This window comes from Bombina bombina, chromosome 4 (genome assembly GCF_027579735.1).
Source record: "Bombina bombina isolate aBomBom1 chromosome 4, aBomBom1.pri, whole genome shotgun sequence".
Taxonomy (NCBI): Eukaryota; Metazoa; Chordata; class Amphibia; order Anura; family Bombinatoridae; genus Bombina; species Bombina bombina.
In genome coordinates, this window is record NC_069502.1 from 1,158,988,326 (window position 1) to 1,159,010,108 (window position 21,783).

Here is a 21,783-nt window from a genome sequence, read left to right on the forward strand (position 1 = left end):
TCCTACACTCTGCAATTGGCATCAGTTTGCCACCTCTGCTTGCTTTGTGTGGGAGCACAGTCTTCGCTGGCACATAATGTGAAAAATTATTAAATAAAATCAACATTTTGGTCATTTTAAAATAACTTTATCACTCATAAGTACTTGACTTTATTTTAAAAGCTGGCTAAACCTTGTGCTTGTTCTAACTGATGCCAAATTCTCATGACCCCACACATCAATTTGGTTTCAGAATGAAGCATAGTAATTTTAATATATATATATATATATATATATATATATATATATATATATATATATATATATATATATATATATATATATATATATATATATATATATATATATATATATATATATATCCTTCCTCTACAGGAGACATGGTAAATACAATAAATCCACACAACGCATAAAAAGTTTGTCACTCTTTTGCAAGCACACAGCTAGATTTAAAGCAAAATGGAAGAGTTGCGTTGTTAATAATTTTGTTTTGTAATTTTCCACATTGGCCTTGCATCCACGCTTGTCTGGGGTTAACTACCTTAGTCCCTGAAAACTGTGCAGCTGCCTGTAAGTGCTGGTGAGCACCCAGGGCTGTGAGTTTTGCAGGGTCATAGGATGTGTATCCAGTCTGGTTTGAGAGTGCAGTCTATTTATGTGTTTTGTATGTGTCTAGGGATACTACAAAAGGCCTGTGTCGCCCTTGTTTGTATCTCAGTGTGTTTGGTTGAAGGCATGCATTGTATGGCATTAGGTTTGGGGCCCAGGGAGGAAGACACCTTAACGTGGTCCTGGGCCTATCACCATTTGGCAAAATGCTGTAACTAATGTTTACATTTTGCTTTTAATCTAGCTGTGTGCTTGAAAGAGAGTGCCAGACTTTATATGTGTTGTGTTAATAATTTTATTTTGTAATTTTCGCTTTGGGCTTTGTACCCAGCCTTTTGTGGGGTTAAGTGCTTGAGTCCCTGAAAGCTGTGCAGCTGTCTGTGAGTACTGGAAATTCTCTGTGTGTTTTCTCTCTCTGTCCAAATTCAGCCATCTTCAGCAGGAGAGGGGAAGAGAGGTGAGTGAAAACTAATTTGGTTTCTCTTGTAAGGTGTATCCAGTCCACGGATTCATCCATTACTTGTGGGATATTATCCTTCCCAACAGGAAGCTGCAAGAGGATCACCCACAGCAGAGCTGTCTATATAGCTCCTCCCCTAACTGCCACCTCCCAGTCATTCTCTTGCAGCTCTCGACAAGGGAAGTAGCTAGAGAGATGTGGTGCATTAATGTAGTTTATCTTCAATCAAAAGTTTGTTATTTTCAAATGGTACCGGAGTTGTACTATTTTAGCCTCAGGCAGAAAGTTGAAGAAGAGTCTGCCTGTGGTCTTTGATGATCTTAGCAGGTTGTAACTAAGATCCATTGCTGTTCTCACACATAACTGAAGAGATGGGTAACTTCAGCTGGGGGAATAGCGTGCAGGGTCTCCTGATCTGAGGTATGTGCAGTTTTAAATTTTTCTAGAGAAATTATATGCTAGAAAATGCTGACAATACCGGATTTATTTAAGATAAGCCTGATTACAGTGATTTAATAATGACTGGTATCATGCTTGCTGTAAAGGGTAATATTTTTATTATTTACTCACATTACTGAATAGATATAACATTTGCTTGAAGGTGTATGAACGTTTATTACATATTGGTGATAAAACTTTATTCTGGGGCCCAGTTTTTTCCACATGGCTGACTAGATTTTGCCTAGGGATAGTTTTTTAAGGCCCTCTCACTGTGAGTACAGGTTGGGAGGGGCCTATTTTCGCGCCTAAATTGCGCATTAGTTTTTGCAGTTTGAGACATCTAGCTTCCCTAAAGGAGGCCCCTGAACATTTAGGACCTCTCTAAAGGGTTTTTGTGCCTTCCAAAGTCGTTGTATGGGCAGGTAGGGCCACAGTAGAGCTGTGGCAGTTTGTTGTGACTGTTTAAAAACGTTTATATCGGTTTTTTTTATCCGGTTTTAAAACTAAGGGGTTAATCATCCATTTGCAAGTGGGTACAATGCTCTTTTAGCCTATTATACACACTGTAAAAATTTCGTAAGATTTACTGTTTTTTTTCTCACTGTTTTGCAGTTTCTGTGATTGTTTTTCTCTCTTAAAGGCACAGTACCATTTTTATTTTTTGCTTGTTCAGTTATTAAAGTGTTTTCCAAGCTTGCTGGTCTCATTACTAGTCTGTTTAAACATGTCTGACATAGAGGAAACTCATTGTTCATTATGTTTAGAAGCCATTGTGGAACCCCCTCTTAGAATGTGTATCAAATGCCCTGATTTTACTATAGATTACAAAGACCATATTCTGGCTTTAAAAAATGTATCACCAGAAGAAATTGACAAGGAGGAAGTTATGCCGTCTAACTCTCCCCACGTGTCAGATCCTATAAATCCCGCTCAGGGGACGCCTAGTAAATCTAGCGCGCCCATTGGGTATACCTTGCAAGACATGGCGGCAGTTATGAATCATACCCTTACAGAGGTATTATCTAAACTGCCAGGATTGCAAGGAAAGAGAAACGGCTCTGGGACTAGAATAAATACAGAGCTCTCTGACGCTTTAGTAGCTATGTCTGATACACCCTCACATTATGCTGAAGCTGAAGCAGGGGAGCTTCAATCTGTGGGTGATTTTTCTGATTCAGGGAAGATACTTCTGATTCTGATATGTCTACATTTAAATTTAAGCTTGAGCACCTCCGCGTATTGCTCAGGGAGGTTTTAGCAACTCTGGACGACTGTGACGCTATTGTAGTCCCAGAGAAATTATGTAGATTGGATAAATACTATGCAGTACCTACTTACACTGATGTTTTTCCAATCCCTAAAAGGTTTTCTGAAATTATTACTAAGGAATGGGATAGACCAGGTGTACCGTTCTCTCCCCCTCCTGTTTTTAAAAAGATGTTTCCTAAAAAACGCCGCTACACGGGACTTATGGCAGACGGTCCCTAAGGTGGAGGGAGCAGTTTCTACTCTAGCTAAGCGTACCACTATCCCTGTCGAGGACAGTTGTGCTTTTCTAGATCCAATGGATAAAAAATTAGAGGGTTTCCTTAAGAAAAATTTTATTCAACAAGGTTTTATTCTCCAGCCTCTTGCATGCATTGCCCCAGTCACTGCTGCTGCGGCTTTCTGGTTTGAGTCCCTAGACGAGGCTCTACAGGTTGAAACCCCATTGGAAGATACTATTGACAAGCTTAGGGCCCTTAAGCTAGCCAATTCATTTGTTTCTGATGCCGTTGTTCATTTAACCAAGCTAACGGCTAAAAATTCAGGTTTTGCTATTCAGGCGCGCAGGGCGCTATGGCTTAAATCCTGGTCAGCTGACGTGACTTCAAAGTCTAAGCTTCTCAACATTCCCTTCAAAGGACAGACCCTATTCGGGCCTGGACTGAAGGAGATAATTTCTGACATCACTGGAAGAAAAGGTCACGCCCTTCCTCAAGACAGGTCCAACATATTAAGGACCAAGCAGTCTAGTTTTCGGCCCTTTCAAAACTTCAAGAGTGGCGCAGCTTCAACTTCCTCTAACACAAAACAAGAGGGAACTTTTGCCCAGTCTAAGCCGGTCCGGAGACCTAACCAGGCTTGGAACAAGGGGAAACGGGCCAAAAAGCCTGCTGCTGCCTCTAAGACAGCATGAAGGAGCAGCCCCCGATCCGGAAACGGATCTAGTAGGGGGCAGACTCTCTCTCTCTTCGCCCAGGCTTGGGCAAGAGATGTCCAGGATCCCTGGGCATTGGAAATTGTGTCCAAGGGTTATCTTCTGGAATTCAAAACCTCTCCCCCAAAAGGGAGATTTCATCTCTCACTTTTATCTGCAAACCAGATAAAAAGAGAGGCATTCTTACTTTCTAATTATGGGAGTGATTCACCCAGTGCCGCAGGAGGAACAGGGTCAGGGCTTCTATTCAAATCTGTCTGTAGTTCCCAAGAAAGAGGGAACATTCAGACCAATCTTAGACCTCAATATCTTAAACAAATTTCTCACAGTTCAATCCTTCAAGATGGAGACTATTCGAACCATCCTTCCTATGATCCAGGAGGGTCAATATATGACTACCGTACACCTAAAGGATGCTTATCTTCACATCCCGATACACAAAGATCATCATCGTTTTCTCAGGTTTGCCTTTCTAGACAGGCACTACCAGTTTGTGGCTCTTCCCTTCGGGTTGGCCACGGCACCAAGAATCTTTACAAAGGTTCTAGGGTCCCTTCTAGCGGTCCTAAGGCCGCGGGGTATAGCAGTAGCCCCTTACTTAGACGACATTCTTATACAGGCGTCGACTTTTCAAGTTACCAGGTCCTACACGGACATTGTTCTGGCATTCCTGAGGTCCCATGGGTGGAAGGTGAACGAAGAAAAGAACTCTCTATCACCTCTAACAAAAGTTTCATTCCTAGGGACTCTGATAGATTCGGTAGAAATGAAGATTTACCTAACGAAGGCCAGATTGTCAAAACTTCTAGACTCTTGCCATGTTCTTTATTCCACTTCTCGTCCTTCAGTGGCTCAGTGTATGGAAGTAATCGGTTTAATGGTAGCGGCAATGGACATAGTACCGTTTGCCCGCCTACATCTCAGACCCCTGCAACTTTGCATGCTCAGTCAGTGGAATGGGGATTACACAGATTTGTCCCCTCTACTAAATCTGGATCAAGAAACCAGGGATTCTCTTCTCTGGTGGCTATCTCAGGTCCATCTGTCCAAGGGGATGAGCTTCCGCAGGCCAGATTGGACTATAGTAATGACAGATGCCAACCTTCTGGGCTGGGGTGCAGTCTGGAACTCCCTGAAGGCTCAGAGCTCGTGGACTCAGGAGGAGGCTCTCCTTCCAATAAACATTCTGGAATTAAGAGCGATATTCAATGCTCTTCAGGCTTGGCCTCAGCTAGCTGCGGTCAGGTTAATCAGATTTCAGTCGGACAACATCACGACTGTAGCCTATATCAACCATCAGGGGGGAACAAGGAGCCCCCTGGCAATGTTGGAGGTTTCAAAGATAATTCTATGGGCAGAGATTCACTCTTGCCATCTCTCAGCTATCCATATCCCAGGAGTAGAGAACTGGGAGGCGGATTTTCTAAGTCGGCAGACTTTTCATCCGGGGGAGTGGGAGCTCCATCCGGAGGTATTTGCCCAGCTGATTCAACTATGGGGCAAACCAGAACTGGATCTCATGGCGTCTCGTCAGAACGCCAAACTTCCTTGTTACGGGTCCAGGTCAAGGGATCCCCAGGCAGCGCTGGTAGATGCTCTAGCAGTGCCCTGGTCCTTCAGCCTGGCTTATGTGTTTCCACCGTTTCCTCTGCTCCCTCAGCTGATTGCCAAGATCAAGCAGGAGAGAGCTTCAGTGATTTTGATAGCTCCTGCATTGCCACGCAGGACTTGGTACGCAGATCTGGTGGACATGTCATCCTTTCCACCATGGACTCTGCCGCTGAGGCAGGACCTTCTACTTCAAGGTCCCTTCAAGCATCCAAATCTAATTTCTCTGCATCTGACTGCTTGGAGATTGAACGCTTGATTTTATCAAAGCGTGGTTTTTCCGAGTCGGTCATTGATACATTTAATTCAGGCTCGAAAGCCTGTCACCAGGAAAATCTATCATAAGATATGGTGTAAATATATTCATTGGTGTGAATCCAAGGGTTACTCATGGAGTAAAGTCAGGATTCCCAGGATATTGTCTTTTCTCCAAGAAGGATTGGAGAAGGGATTGTCAGCTAGTTCCTTAAAGGGACAGATTTCTGCTCTGTCCTTTTGCACAAGCGTCTGGCGGATGTTCCAGACGTTCAGGCGTTTTGTCAGGCTTTAGTTAGAATCAAGCCTGTGTTTAAACCTATTGCTCCCCCATGGAGTTTAAATTTAGTTCTTAAAGTTCTTCAAGGGGTTCCGTTTGAACCTCTGCATTCCATAGATATCAAGCTTTTATCTTGGAAAGTTCTGTTCTTGGTAGCGATCTCTTCGGCTCGAAGAGTTTCAGAGTTATCTGCCTTGCAGTGTGATTCCCCTTATCTGATCTTCCATGCAGATAAGGTAGTGTTGCGTACCAAACCTGGGTTTCTTCCTAAGGTGGTATCTAATTAGAATATCAATCAGGAGATTGTTGTTCCGTCACTGTGTCCTAATCCTTCTTCAAAGAAGGAATGTCTATTACACAATCTTGACGTGGTTCGTGCTTTAAAGTTTTATTTACAAGCTACTAAAGATTTTCGTCAAACATCTGCTTTGTTTGTAGTCTACTCTGTACAGAGGAAAGGCCAAAAGGCTTCGGCAACTTCTCTTTCCTTTTGGTTAAGAAGTATAATCCGCTTAGCTTATGAGACTGCTGGCCAGCAGCCTCCTGTAAGAATTACAGCTCATTCCACTAGAGCAGTAGCTTCCACATGGGCTTTTAAAAATGAGGCTTCTGTTTAACAGATTTGTAAGGCGGCGACTTGGTCTTCGCTTCATACTTTTTCTAAATTCTACAAATTTGATACTTTTGCTTCTTCGGAGGCTATTTTTGAGAGAGAGGTCTTACAGGCAGTGGTGCCTTCCGTTTAAGCGACTGCCTTGTCCCTCCCTTCATCCGTGTCCTATAGCTTTGGTATTGGTATCCCACAAGTAATGGATGAATCCGTGGACTGGATACACCTTACAAGAGAAAACAAAATTTATGCTTACCTGATAAATTTATTTCTCTTGTGGTGTATCCAGTCCACGGCCCGCCCTGTCATTTTAAGGCAGGTATTTTTTAATTTTTAAACTACAGTCACCACTGCACCCTATAGTTTCTCCTTTCTCTTGCTTGTCTTCGGTCGAATGACTGGGAGGTGGCAGTTAGGGGAGGAGCTATATAGACAGCTCTGCTGTGGGTGATCCTCTTACAGCTTCCTGTTGGGAAGGATAATATCCCACAAGTAATGGATGAATCCGTGGACTGGATACACCACAAGAGAAATGAATTTATCAGGTAAGCATACATTTTGTTTTTACCAATTTTATGCACAATTCAATAGGGAATGTGTATTTGGGGGGCTAACGGATTTCTTATATGAAAAAGGCCTGGTGTTTTACTTCCAGGAATAACATCCCTAAGCTATGTCACAGTGCAAGGACACAGCAGCACCACTTTTAATCTGCAAAGTTTTCTTTTATTCCATGGGTAACAAAAAGTAAAAACAGAACGACGTTTCGGGCCAAACACCCTTCATGCAGTGTTTAAAAACATTACTGCCATTAAATACCTACAGGCAGGTGAGACCACACCTCCTTAATTAACACTCAATACATTTCAATGGTAAACCTTCATATATACTGACCCCTAGTGGTCTACACCTTTATTATTCTATTCTTAATATATAAAACTTTTTTACTTAAAGGGACATTGAACCCAAATTTTTTCTTTTATGATTTAGAAAGAGCAAGCAACAACTTTCTAATTTATTTATGTTATCTAATCTGTTTCATTCTCTTGATATTCTCTGCTGAAAAGCATATCTAAATAGGCTAAGATGCTGCTGATTGGCTCACCCATGTGCATTGCTATTTCTTAAGCAAAGGATGTCTAAAGAATAAAGCAAATTAGATAATAGAAGTAAATTGGAATATTGTTTAAAATCGTATTCTCTATCTGAATAATGAAAGAAAAAATTTGGGTTTAATGCCCCTTTAAATAAAAACAAAAACACTGTGTACACAGATATGGAATGCAGCAGTTCTAATTTACAGATTTAGTTAATGACAATGTACCAATTCTCACATAACAATATATCTATTGTCCCAGAGATAAGCCTTTATATAAATACACTCAGATCAATTTCCCTATTCATCCCTTTGGGAATTGACTCTAATTTATCTATCCAAAAAGCTTCACGCCTCTTAAGAAGTAGCCCCAGCTAGACTTAAAGAAATGGGTGATAGATTTGAAGAGCGAGGATATCCCAAAAGCATGATAGAAGAGGTCACCAAAAAGGTATTGGAGTTACCAAAAGGAAGGGCTGATAAGGAAGATAATCAAAATAAGAAAGACCCTGACAGAATGGTATTAGTCTCAGAATATAATGCCTTTAGCCCAAAGATTCAAAAGATATTGCGTAAGCACTGGCACATTTTAAGTGAGTGTAACCTAGAGGTTAAAGCCTTTAGACAGCCACCTATGCCTGCATACACTATACTCCCTAGTTTAGTGCAGATGTAGGGAGTAAAAAGAAAAGTAGACCGGATTTTATAACCTCAGAGAATGATGGCTGTTTTCCCTGCCTCAATTGTTCGAATTGTAATAATTTGATTAAAGGAGATATAGTTACCCATTCCTTAACGGGTCAGGATTAAAGGGTATTATAATTGTAATACCACCTTTGTAATCTAATTAAGTGTCCAAGTGGCCTAATTTATATTGGCGAAACGACCAAACGGGTCAGGGATAGAATTCTTCAACATAAATCCAATATTAGGACCCAAGACCTTAATGCTCCTGATGCACATAATTTTTTGAAAAAAGGTCATACTATCTCAGTTGAGATTTCAAATGATTGATTATATACCCATACCTAGGAGAGGAGGCAATAGGGAGCTACTTAAGAGGCGTGAAGCTTTTTGGATAGATAAATTAGAGTCATTAATTCCCAAAGGGATGAATAGGGAAATTGATCTGAGTGTATTTATATAAAGGCTTATCTCTGGGACAATTGATATATTGTTATGTGAGAATTGGTACATTGTCATTAACTAAATCTGTAAATTAGAACTGCTGATTTCCATATCTGTGTACAGTGTTTTTGTTTTTATTTAAAGGCCCAGTAAACCTAGAAAATGTTATATAATTCTGCACATAATGCATAATTATATAACATTATATTAGTGCTAGATGTATAGAACCTAATATTGCCATTGAACTGTTATAAAAAAAGTGTTTTCCAGACCCGCTCTCTGTGCTCTACTGAGCGGGTCTGTTTTTTACACTCGGCGCATCTGGCCAGCTGTCTAGTCACAGCCCGGCCCGACCGCGCCATTACACATTGCAGCTCGCTTCTGCTCTGTCTGGAAAACTCTTTTTTTTAAATTTTTTATAACAATTCACCGGCAATATTAGGTTCTATAAATCTAGCACTAATATAATGTTATATAATTCTGCACTATGTGCAGAATTACATAACATTATTTTCTATGTTTACTGGCCCTTTAAGTAAAAAAGTTTTATATATTAAGAATAGAATAATAAAGGTGTAGGGGTCAGTATATATGAAGGTTTACCATTGAAATGTATTGAGAGTGTTAAATAAGGAGGTGTGGTCTCACCTGTCTGTAGGTATTTAAGGGCAGTAATGTTTGTATACACTGCATGAACATGAGTAAGAGTGTTTGACCCGAAACGTCGTTCTGTTTTTACTTTTTGCTACCCATGTGAATGGAATAAAAGAAAACATTGGAGATTAAAAGTGGTGCTGCTGTGTCCTTGCACTCTGATATTGTCTTGGGGTAATAGCAGTTAACACCTCACAGCATACACACACCTTGGGATATTTATGCTGGATATTAGCTTGATTTGGTTCTAAGCTATGTCACGACAGTGAGCACCTAGATCTTTGAGTTTAAGAGGAGGGTCATAGGATGTGTACCCAGTCTAGTGTGTGTGTATGTATATATATATATATATATATATATATATATATATATATATATATATATATATATATATATATATATATATATATATATATATATATATATATATAGTTGAGTTTCAGAGTTCAGCGCACATAGAATGGAGAAAACCAAAACCAAATTATGGTGCAGTATGTCAGTACTAGGCAATCAAAAACTAAACGTGAGATTTAAATGTGCTCACCTTATTTAACCTCAAACATGTGAGGTATGTTGGAAGCATGGAGGGGATGTAATCCCCATCTGTGGTAAAGATGTTTCCAGCTGGTATGCAGAAACTTTTAGCAGGTGGAAATCTTGATATCCCTGGAGTAGAAATATGTTGGTATTTCAGACAAACTTCTCCTCTCTGGAGTTAGGTAGACACTTTAATTCTTTTTGCTGGATTTCTTTCCTTGTTGCTGTTTATTTCTTTTCCCCTTCTTTATACTTGAAAGGCTTCTCCTCTCTGGAGTATGGCATAAACTTTATGTATGCAAACCAATTAGTGCTCAGTTTACATACTATGAGATCAATTGTGGATATTAATTGCAGCACTCATGAGATGTGTATAAATGATGTGCTTGCAAGGACACAAAGTGAAATTTAAAATAAAAACACTTTTATTTTCCAATGCCCAATAAAAAATGATAAACAGAAATCCTCTTTGATAATAGTCCAGATCAGGGACAGAAATAGGAGAGCAGATGAAATATAGTATATTTCTCTAAATCCGGTAGTGAGTTTTTTTCTCATCAGGGCTGGTGCATATTGTGTGATATTGTGGTATAGGATGCTGTAAGTACAGCTGAAGGTAAATTCCTTGCGGTGGTTTTGAGCTCTGAAAAGCTCCCAGAGTTCAGGTGGATAAGTTGGTGTTTATGATGGAAAACCGTAATAAATAGTTACATGAACTGCTGTAAATACAGCTAGATGATGATTCCTTGTGGTTTTTTGAGCTCTACAGGGAGTGCAGAATTATTAGGCAAATGAGTATTTTGATCACATCATCCTCTTTATGCATGTTGTCTTACTCCAAGCTGTATAGGCTCGAAAGCCTACTACCAATTAAGCATATTAGGTGATGTGCATCTCTGTAATGAGAAGGGATGTGGTCTAATGACATCAACACCCTATATCAGGTGTGCATAATTATTAGGCAACTTCCTTTCCTTTGGCAAAATGGGTCAAAAGAAGGACTTGACAGGCTCAGAAAAGTCAAAAATAGTGAGATATCTTGCAGAGGGATGCAGCACTCTTAAAATTGCAAAGCTTCTGAAGCGTGATCATCGAACAATCAAGCGTTTCATTCAAAATAGTCAACAGGGTCGCAAGAAGCGTGTGGAAAAACCAAGGCGCAAAATAACTGCCCATGAACTGAGAAAAGTCAAGCGTGCAGCTGCCAAGATGCCACTTGCCACCAGTTTGGCCATATTTCAGAGCTGCAACATCACTGGAGTGCCCAAAAGCACAAGGTGTGCAATACTCAGAGACATGGCCAAGGTAAGAAAGGCTGAAAGACGACCACCACTGAACAAGACACACAAGCTGAAACGTCAAGACTGATTTTTCTAAGGTTTTATGGACTGATGAAATGAGAGTGAGTCTTGATGGGCCAGATGGATGGGCCCGTGGCTGGATTGGTAAAGGGCAGAGAGCTCCAGTCCGACTCAGACGCCAGCAAGGTGGAGGTGGAGTACTGGTTTGGGCTGGTATCATCAAAGATGAGCTTGTGGGGCCTTTTCGGGTTGAGGATGGAGTCAAGCTCAACTCCCAGTCCTACTGCCAGTTTCTGGAAGACACCTTCTTCAAGCAGTGGTACAGGAAGAAGTCTGCATCCTTCAAGAAAACATGATTTTCATGCAGAACAATGCTCCATCACACGCGTCCAAGTACTCCACAGCGTGGCTGGCAAGAAAGGGTATAAAAGAAGAAAATCTAATGACATGGCCTCCTTGTTCACCTGATCTGAACCCCATTGAGAACCTGTGGTCCATCATCAAATGTGAGATTTACAAGGAGGGAAATCAGTACACCTCTCTGAACAGTGTCTGGGAGGCTGTGGTTGCTGCTGCACGCAATGTTGATGGTGAACAGATCAAAACACTGACGGAATCCATGGATGGCAGGCTTTTGAGTGTCCTTGCAAAGAAAGGTGGCTATATTGGTCACTGATTTGTTTTTGTTTTGTTTTTGAATGTCAGAAATGTATATTTGTGAATGTTGAGATGTTATATTGGTTTCACTGGTAAAAATAAATAATTGAAATGGTTATATATTTGTTTTTTGTTAAGTTGCCTAATAATTATGCACAGTAATAGTCACCTGCACACACAGATATCCCCCTAAAATAGCTATAACTAAAAACAAACTAAAAACTACTTCCAAAACTATTCAGCTTTGATATTAATGAGTTTTTTGGGTTCATTGAGAACATGGTTGTTGTTCAATAATAAAATTAATCCTCAAAAATACAACTTGCCTAATAATTCTGCACTCCCTGTAGATCGCTCACAATATCCGTATGGATGTGGATTCTTAAGCCTGTCAGTGACAGGGTCCATTGCTGAAGTCTTCATTTCACTTTGTGTCCTTGCAAGCATCATTTATACACATCTCATGAGTGCTGCAATTAATATCCACAATTGATCTCATAGTATGTAAACTGAGCACTAATTGGTTTGCATACATAAAGTTTATGCCATACTCCAGAGAGGAGAAGCCTTTCAAGTATAAAGAAGGGGAAAAGAAATAAACGGCAACAAGGAAAGAAATCCAGCAAAAGGAATTAAAGTGTCTCTACCTAACTCCAGAGAGGAGAAGTTTGTCTGAAATACCAACATATTTCTACTCCAGGGATATCAAGATCTCCACCTGCTAAAAGTTTCTGCATACCAGCTGGAAACATCTTTACCACAGATAGGGATTACATCCCCTCCATGCTTCCAACATACCTCACATGTTTGAGGTTAAATAAGGTGAGCACATTTAAATCTCACGTTTAGCTTTTGATTGCCTAGTACTGACATACTGCACCATAATTTGGTTTTGGTTTTGTTTTTCTCCATTCTATGTGCGCTGAACTCTGAAACTCAACTCCATACCTTTTTCCTTCACATTCCATTTGATGATAGTGGAATATTCAGAAACTAGCTGCCATTGAAATATATCAGGAGGAACTATTTAGAGCAAAATAACCATTTGCAACGTACACAGCGCAGATCAAGAAACACCCAAGCAACACCATATATATATATATATATATATATATATATATATATATATATATATATATATATATATATATCATTTTAATTGTGTGCTAGTTACTGATACAACCAGTTGTATTGCAGTTATATTTTAATAGGACGTAAGTCAGTCATTCTCCCCAACAAATGTAGGTATATAAAGAAAAAGAGACCATTTCACACTATATATAATAAGCAGTAATGTGGTGTTGCTTGTAATCTTACGTATGGAGCCTCAGGGTATAATACAGGTAATACATGTTTCTAAAGGACTCCCGATTACTAATCACTATGCTATAATTTTTCTTTCTGTGCCTTCATCTCTATTCAAAGTCATTATCTTATTCTAATACCATACAGGTGGCGTTTGGTCAAGGGCAACTTAATCATACAGGATACAGCTTAGATATTCTTACAGACAAGTGTCGTTACCAATTTTTTGACAGCTGCAGTGCGCTATATTATTTATGTGACCTTTTTATATGTTATGCAATTTTTAAACTGTGTATAAAAACTGCACAAATGTAAACTTCGCTCACTGTATTGTTGTGTGTTGTGCTAAACCGAAGTTCATGATACAGCTGTGAAAAAGCCGGTGTTCTGTCAGATTAGCAAACATATCAGATGCTGCTGAAGCTACCTAGGCATGTTTTTCAACAAAAGATACCAAGAGAACAAATCAAATTAGATAATGGAAGTAAATTGGAAGGTTGCATAAAATGACAACGCTCTATCTGAATCTTACTATCTCATTCCTGGAACTGTTGTATGAAACACCCCCAGTAAATTCATTTTTTTCTGCATAGTATATATCCAGAACCAAGCACTGCATTGCAAATGATCTGCATGCAAAATAAATGATTTTTGAAGCATTTAAAATTGCTGTTTTATAATTAGCAGAGTTTGATTATCTTATAACTTCTTCAAGTAATCACTGTGTAGAACATCACTGTGGGTTTATCAATCTTGGCCTCTGCAGATATTACTTACGTTTTAATACTTTACATTAGTGGTTTTGGGCTTGATAGGGCAAGTAGGGACAGAGAGCGGCCATGCCAGGGGCCCAGCATGGGGGCCGCCAGGGGTGCGCCTAGTGTGCTGCTTATGCTCACTATCACAGTTGGTTAAATGTGCTAGCACAGAGGTAACAGTTAAGCTACTCTAGGGCAGTGGTTTTCAAAGTCTTAGGCAGGGCCCCCCTCTTGAAAAAAAAATACAAGACAGTGCCCTCCCCCATAATAGCTGTTACTTTATTTTATTTTTCTCTTCAAAAAAAATGGTTATTTATTTTTAGTTGACTCTTTAAACCTGTTCTATTCTTTAAGTCAGCTGCTGATTGTGGTTTCCATAGGATAGTGCAAAGTGTCACTGCTCCTGCACCTCCCCTTATATGTTCTAGTGCCCCCCTGGGGAGGCTGCCTCACACTTTGAAAACCACTGCTCTAGGGCCTACAGCCCCCCACCACACACACACACATATACACATACACACACACACAGATATACACATATACACACACATACATACATATATACACACACACACATATACATACATTTATACATACATACACACACACACATACATATATACATACATACACACACACACATACATATATACATACATACATACACACACACATATACATACATATATACATACACACACACACACACACATACACATACATATATACATACATACACACACACACACATATACATACATATATACATACACACACACACACACACATATATACATACATACATACACACACACACACATATACATACATATATATATACATAGGCACACACACATACATATATACATACATACATACACACACATACATACATACATACATATACACACACACACATATATATTTACAGACACACATATACACACACATACACACATATATACATACATACACACACACACACATATACACACACACATACATACATGCGCACACACGCGCACATACATATTCACATACATACACACATATACACACACACACACACATATATACATACACATACACACACATACATACACACACATACATACACATATACACACGCGCACACACACGCATATACACACACTCACACACACATATACACATACACATATAGTCATAAATTCACCGAAGTGAAATGTATCCAGCAGTTAATGGCCGAGTAGGATATAGATAAAAAATATAACTTTATTTGTATCAAAAGTAAAACTTAACTATAACAAAGTTGAAAAAGTAACAATACCACAGCCAGAGAGTCAACAGCATAGTGGTTTCACACACATATACATATACATACACACACATACACATACACACACCTACACACACATACATACACACACATAGACATACACACATACACACACACACACAGACACATACACACACACACATATACATACACACATACACACACATATACATACACACATACACACACACACATATACATACACACATACACACACACACATATACATACACACATACACACACACATATACATACACACCACCACAAAGATTATCTAGAGCAGCTGCAGCGCTGACATTTGCACTAGTGGTTGTGAGGTGGGCAGTCAGCAGATGTTCAGTAACTAAGCAGTTAAGGGTGGGCAGATTGGGTGCCCTGTGCTTGGATAGGTTTGTTGCTCTGTAGGCACTGTAGTGTGGAGACTAGCCCTGGGGGACGGGTCTGTGGCCCTGTCCCTTGATGTTGGGGACCCTGTCCCTGGAAGATGGATCCTGGTCGGGGTGAGGCATAGCAGGCAGGTTTTTGCCCTCCCTAATTTCTGCCATGCCCTACTTTCTCAGGGGTGTAGGAAACCATTCAACCTCTACTATAATAAAAGTTGATTTTGTAAAGTTGACCCCTGTCACCCCCTTTTCACTAGTGAACATAAATCGTTGTGTGTCCATAAAACCCCAGGTTGGTTTTGATACTGCCCCATCAGAATCAGCTATTAGAATGAAACAGTGTTACGGAATCCCAGCTGATTTTTTTTTTTTTTTTTTTTTCTCATGGTCTCATCTTTGACCTTAAATCCATGTGGATCCACAAATCGATACACCACAATCCAGTGTTCTACAGATAGATTACAAGTGTGGTGTCGACTTAAAACAGGAGCAGACGCTGTATGAATTAAGACCAATTATTACTGAAATATCAGGGCAAGATGCCAGCTCATCTTGCTTCATATACAGTAGCTTTCTATGCACGTGTGCCTACACATAATCTGCTCCTGAAATTGTCATGAACTGAAGCTCTCTTAACAGAAATATTTAACCCCTTGCGCACACAATGTATTAGTGCAGAACATTATAACAGAGATGGCAGTTTATAAAATGTCCTGGTTCACTTAATCTTTGTTTTTAAATAAATTAAACTTGTTAAATGTAAACAGTACTACAAAACGTTCTCCTATTAGTACTGCGATACACAGTGGTCCTAACTCTAATCATTTAGGGCCAAAGGTGAAATCGGACAGTTCACAAACGTCACTAATTACCTCCAGATTCACAGGCCTCACAGCTACACCATACTACTGCATATAATAACATAAGAAGTAGAGTAAGGTTCACAATCCTTTATTTGTAATGTTCCCCTGTAGCAGCGATACATAGGGAGTAAAATGCATTCATATGATAAAATCAGTGTACACTAGATTTGTCTTTGCATAAATGTTTTGTAGATTATCAATTTATTTGGGGGTGTTTTTGCATATTTTTAAATAACATGCGCCTAGATTTAGAGTTCTGCAGCCAAAGGGGTGCGTTAGCTACGCGTGTATTTTTCCCCCCGCACCTTTCAAATACCGCTGGTATTTAGAGTTCACAGAAGGGCTGCATTAGGCTCCAAAAAGGAGCGTAGAGAATAATTTACTGCAACTCTCAATGCCAGCGGTGCTTAAGGACGCGGCCAGCTTCAAAAATGTGCTCATGCACAATTCCCCCATAGGAAACAATGGGGCCGTTTGAGCTGAAAAAAAACTAACACCTGCAAAAAAGCAGCGTTCAGCTCCTAACGCAGCCCCATTGTTTCCTATGGGGAAACACTTCCTATGTCTGCACCTAACACCCTAACTTGTACCCCGAGTCTAAACACCCCTAACCTTACACTTATTAAACCCTAATCTGACGCCCCCGCTATCGCTGACACCTGCATTTTATTATTAACCCCTAATCTGACGCTTCGCACACCGCCGCCACCTACGTTATCCCTATGAACCCCTAATCTGCTGCCCCTAACCCCCGTCGACACCTACATAATATTTATTAACCCCTAATCTGCCCCCCCCCCCCAACGTCGCCTCTACCTTACCTACACTTATTAACCCCTAATCTGCCGACCGGACCTTACCACTACTCTAATAAATGTATTAACCCCTAAAGCTAACACTAACACCCCCCTAAGTTAAATGTAATTTTTATCTAACGAAATAAAATAAATCTTATTAAATAAATTATTCCTATTTAAAGCTAAATACTTACCTGTAAAATAAACCCTAATATAGCTACAATATAAATAATAATTATATTGTAGCTATTTTAGGATTAATATTTATTTTAACCAGGTACAATAGCTATTAAATAGTTAATTACTATTTAATAGCTACCTAGTTAAAATAATTACCAAATTACCTGTAAAATAAATCCTAACCTAAGTTACAATTAAACCTAACACTACACTATCAATAAATAAATTAAATACAAATACCTACAAATAAATACACTAACTAAAGTACAAAAAATAAAAAAGAACTAAGGTACAAAAAATAAAAAATTATAAAAATATTACAACAATTTTAAGCTAATTACACCTACTCTAAGCCCCCTAATAAAATAACAAAGCCCCCCAAAATAAAAAAAATCCCTACCCTATTCTACATTTAAAAGATACCAGCTCTATTACCTTACCAGCCCTTAAAAGGGCCTTTTGCGGGGCATGCCCCAAAGAAAACCGCTCTTTTGCCTGTAAAATAAAAATACAACCCCCCCCAACATTAAAACCCACCACCCACACACCCCTACTCTAACCCAAACCCCCCTTAAATAAACCTAACACTACCCCCCTGAAGATCTTCCTACCTTGAGTCGTCTTCACTCAGCCGAGCCGAATTCTTCATCCAAGCTGGGGCTGAAGAGGTCCATCATCCGGCTGAAGTCTTCTATCAAGCGACATCTTCAATCTTCTTTCTTCCGGCTCCATCTTCATCCCGCCGACGCGGAACATCCTTCCTCCACGACGAACTCCCGATGAATGAAGGTTCCTTTAAGGGACGTCATCCAAGATGGCATCCCTCAAATTCAGATTGGCTGATAGGATTCTATCAGCCAATCGGAATTAAGGTAGGAATAATCTGATTGGCTGATGGAATCAGCCAATCAGATTGAGCTTGCATTCTATTGGCTGTTTTAAAAGGAATAATGATGTATGCAGACTTCAGATTTCTTCTGTTTGTATTATGGGTCTATTCATATGCAGGAGGGGGGGTTCTGCTATCAGCCCCTTTCAGTGGGTGTCCCAGCCTCAACTCATCAACAGTGTTAAATTGGGAGTTTCTATGTAAGTTTTTAAAAGGTTTTATACTGAATTTTTATATTGGTATCTCTGCATATTATTCTTTATAGTAGTGTCTATTACATGCTTTTAAACGAACATGGTGTATACTGTAACTTTTAAACTTCAATAATAAGGATTTACGGCTGTGATAGTTTACGAGCAAAGTCATGTGAAGCCTGCTTGCGGAAAAGTGAGTATTGTAGGTGCTATAGAAGCTAAATTGGTTAGCAACTGACAGATCATATAAGTAAATAAAATATAAGCTTTACAAGAATAAAAATTAAACCGGGATCAAACTTGCAAAAGCTAAAAATGTAAAATACATATGGTATATACAAAATATCGAAAACATTATTTAAATCTGACCATCAGTACCAGGCAACAGAAATATACAGATTCCAGTATTTGGGGAAAAACTATAGTACATGTTTGCCCCATGATGTCAGTGAAAGCTCTGCTAATTCACAATAGCATGTTTTTTGGGGGTTTTTTTTAAATCGGCTTTATTGGTAAAATAAGATGAATCATTACAGATAGTAAACAATTTTACAAAGAGAGAAAATAAATGCACTTGACAATCTGTGCTTTCATGACATCGCTGATATGAAACAATGGAGAAAAACGCATATTCAAAAAAAAAATACAGAAAACATTGGATAAAGGGGTATAAATGAAACATACATACATAAAAGTATAAAAGTATTGCGGCTTACATCAAGTGATACTGAAAAAAATAGCCAAAAGTGTATCTCATCTCACTACACAGCTGTCTAGAAACATAAGAATTTGTAGGTGTATATTGGAACTCTTCTTGTATGAAAGACTCCCAGGACGCTTTCAACTCCACATATAGGGAGTCTTGCCTACGTAACATATAAGCATATTCCTCCAGCTCTAGTATCTGACTACATTTTTTGTACCATAAAGGGAGGCTTGGTACCTCTTTACTTTTCCTTCTTTGGGCAATGAGGGATTTCATGCTGTTGCTGGCTATGAAGATAATTTTTTTCTGATGGGTGGGAAGCTTATGTGGTAGGTTGTTAAGCAGCCAAACCAAGGGGTCTGGTGTCAGATTTGTTTTTAGCATTCTAGAAGTAACCTCTATAATAGATTCCCAGCATCACAATAGCATGTTTTAAGTAGTAAACATTAAAGGACTAATATATACAGTACAATTGCACAGTAACAAGACAATGCAATAGCAATTCCAAATAAGCAGTAGATTTATTTATTTTTCTGAAAATAATGTTAAAAAAAAATCTCCATTGACTTTTATTGGGGGAATACGTGAACGCGGACGCAATATTGTAAGTTCTGCTTATTGCGCTGGTCGTGATATCGCGCAAGTGAAAACAATTTACTTTCAACTCATAGTATAAGCGCAAAAAGCTTCTACACAGTTAACGCTCTATAGGGTGACCGGGTTGGTGTTCACTCCGCGCTATTAAGCATGACCATCTATTGAAACTGCATTTGCTATTACAGGGTTTATGTGCATTGAATAAGTGGGGTGTGATGTACAGGCCTCTTCTCTGTTCCCACTTGCTGGATGTTCGGCTAGGCAGTTCCCTGACTGCATTTACAGCACCTGGAGGTGCGTTTCTAATTGAAATGAAATAGCCACAACAGGGACAAACTACAGAAGGTAATGTAAGCTTTGGTGGGATTTTGAACCACTCAGAGAAGAATAGGTAATATTTGCTTGAATTTGGACAACTATTAATAGTTTATGTAAACCATAGTTTGGTCAAGGTCCACAGAAAATGTCAATTGTAATTTCATTCTTTAGGGACATCATAAAGAATATCTCTAGAAGAGCCACACTGCTGACACCATTCCATGTTTCCTGCTTCTAAAGAACTTTATCTTCTATCTAGGTTGCGGTTTGAATGACTCTCCAGTTGGACTTGCTGCCTACATCTTGGAAAAATTCTCCACTTGGACTAATAAGGAATTTATTGATCACGAAGATGGAGGACTTGAGAGGTAGCTAATAAATATAAAGCTGAATACCGATGAAAGACAAGAACATTCATGTACAGTTTTGTCCAAACTCTCTGCAAAATAATATAGCTACATATCTATTAGCTACTGTGCTATGTGGAAGTTTACTTTGCCCATATGTCATATGTTTATAATCACAGTAACCAAGACATTGAAAGTAAAGTCCTCGGTTAATATGTTTTTAGGATATTTATCACCACTTGATAAGAAGGTACTACATGTAAAGTCTTCACACCTGGATTTTGATAGGGGGGGGGGGGGTGTTCATTTGTTTAATTTTGAGAATTAATGTGTACTGTGTTGGCATGTTTCAGGAAGTTCTCCTTGGATGACCTTCTCACCAATGTTATGATCTATTGGTTGACTCATTCCATCGTGTCCTCAATGAGGTTCTACAAGGAGAATGTTGGTAAAGGAGTTGGTGTTGCAAAACATGATAAGTAAGACCCTATTCTGTCTGCATTAAACACTTTTCATAATATTTTAAAAGGAGTAAAGAACCTATAACTTTGTGCAGAGAGCGACATTTTTAGAACATTCACAAGAATATCTTAATGTTTCTTACCCTTATGGATCCTGAGCAAACTCTAGGAAAGGAGGCTCCAAAATAACAAATTTAACCCATTTTGATACAAGTATTGTTACTCTCATTAATATTATCCTCTGCTACTGCCCTTTTAACAAATTATCCTACAAATGAAAAACATGGTGTCCATTTCCCTCAATTACCATTTTCCCTTACATGATTATCATTTGAAATCTTCATAAAGCAAGTTTTGCAGTTACTTGAAACTCCAATTTTGTTTCATAATAGAAAATACAATTTGAAACAACTTTCCAATGTACTTCTATTATCAAATTTGCTTCATTCTTTTGGTATCCTCTGTTGAAGGAGCAGTAATGATAGCTGAACACGTGGTTAACCAGCTAGCTCCCAGTAGTGCTTTTCTGCTTCTGAGCCTACCTAGGTATTCTTTTCAGCAAAGGATATGAAGAGAACAAAGCAAATTAGATAATAGAAGTTAATTGGAAAGTTGTTTAAAACTGCATGTTCTATCTGAATCAAGAAAGAAAAACTTGGGGTTTTATGTCACAGTAATGGGAAATATGTTGAGCCAATCAAAGGAATTACAAAACAACAAAAAGTATTGGTGCACATCCAACCACTTAAGTCCACTCTTTCATGGCATATTTGTATATGCTTCTGTCTGCCAAATATACTTACATAGCTTCTAATAAGATTGGGATAAA

At 39.0% G+C, this 21,783-nt stretch overlaps 1 protein-coding gene across 5 annotated transcripts in view; it reads left to right on the forward strand.

The window, feature by feature from the left end:
* Positions 1 to 21,783, forward strand: part of EPHX1 (epoxide hydrolase 1) — a 336,659-nt gene that overhangs the window by 310,530 nt on the left and 4,346 nt on the right. For all 5 annotated transcript variants that reach the window (XM_053712614.1, XM_053712612.1, XM_053712615.1 and 2 more), the window contains 2 exons: positions 20,406 to 20,514; positions 20,847 to 20,972. In XM_053712614.1, coding sequence (XP_053568589.1) covers positions 20,406 to 20,514; positions 20,847 to 20,972 — 235 coding nt within the window. The remainder of the gene's footprint in view (positions 1 to 20,405; positions 20,515 to 20,846; positions 20,973 to 21,783) is intronic.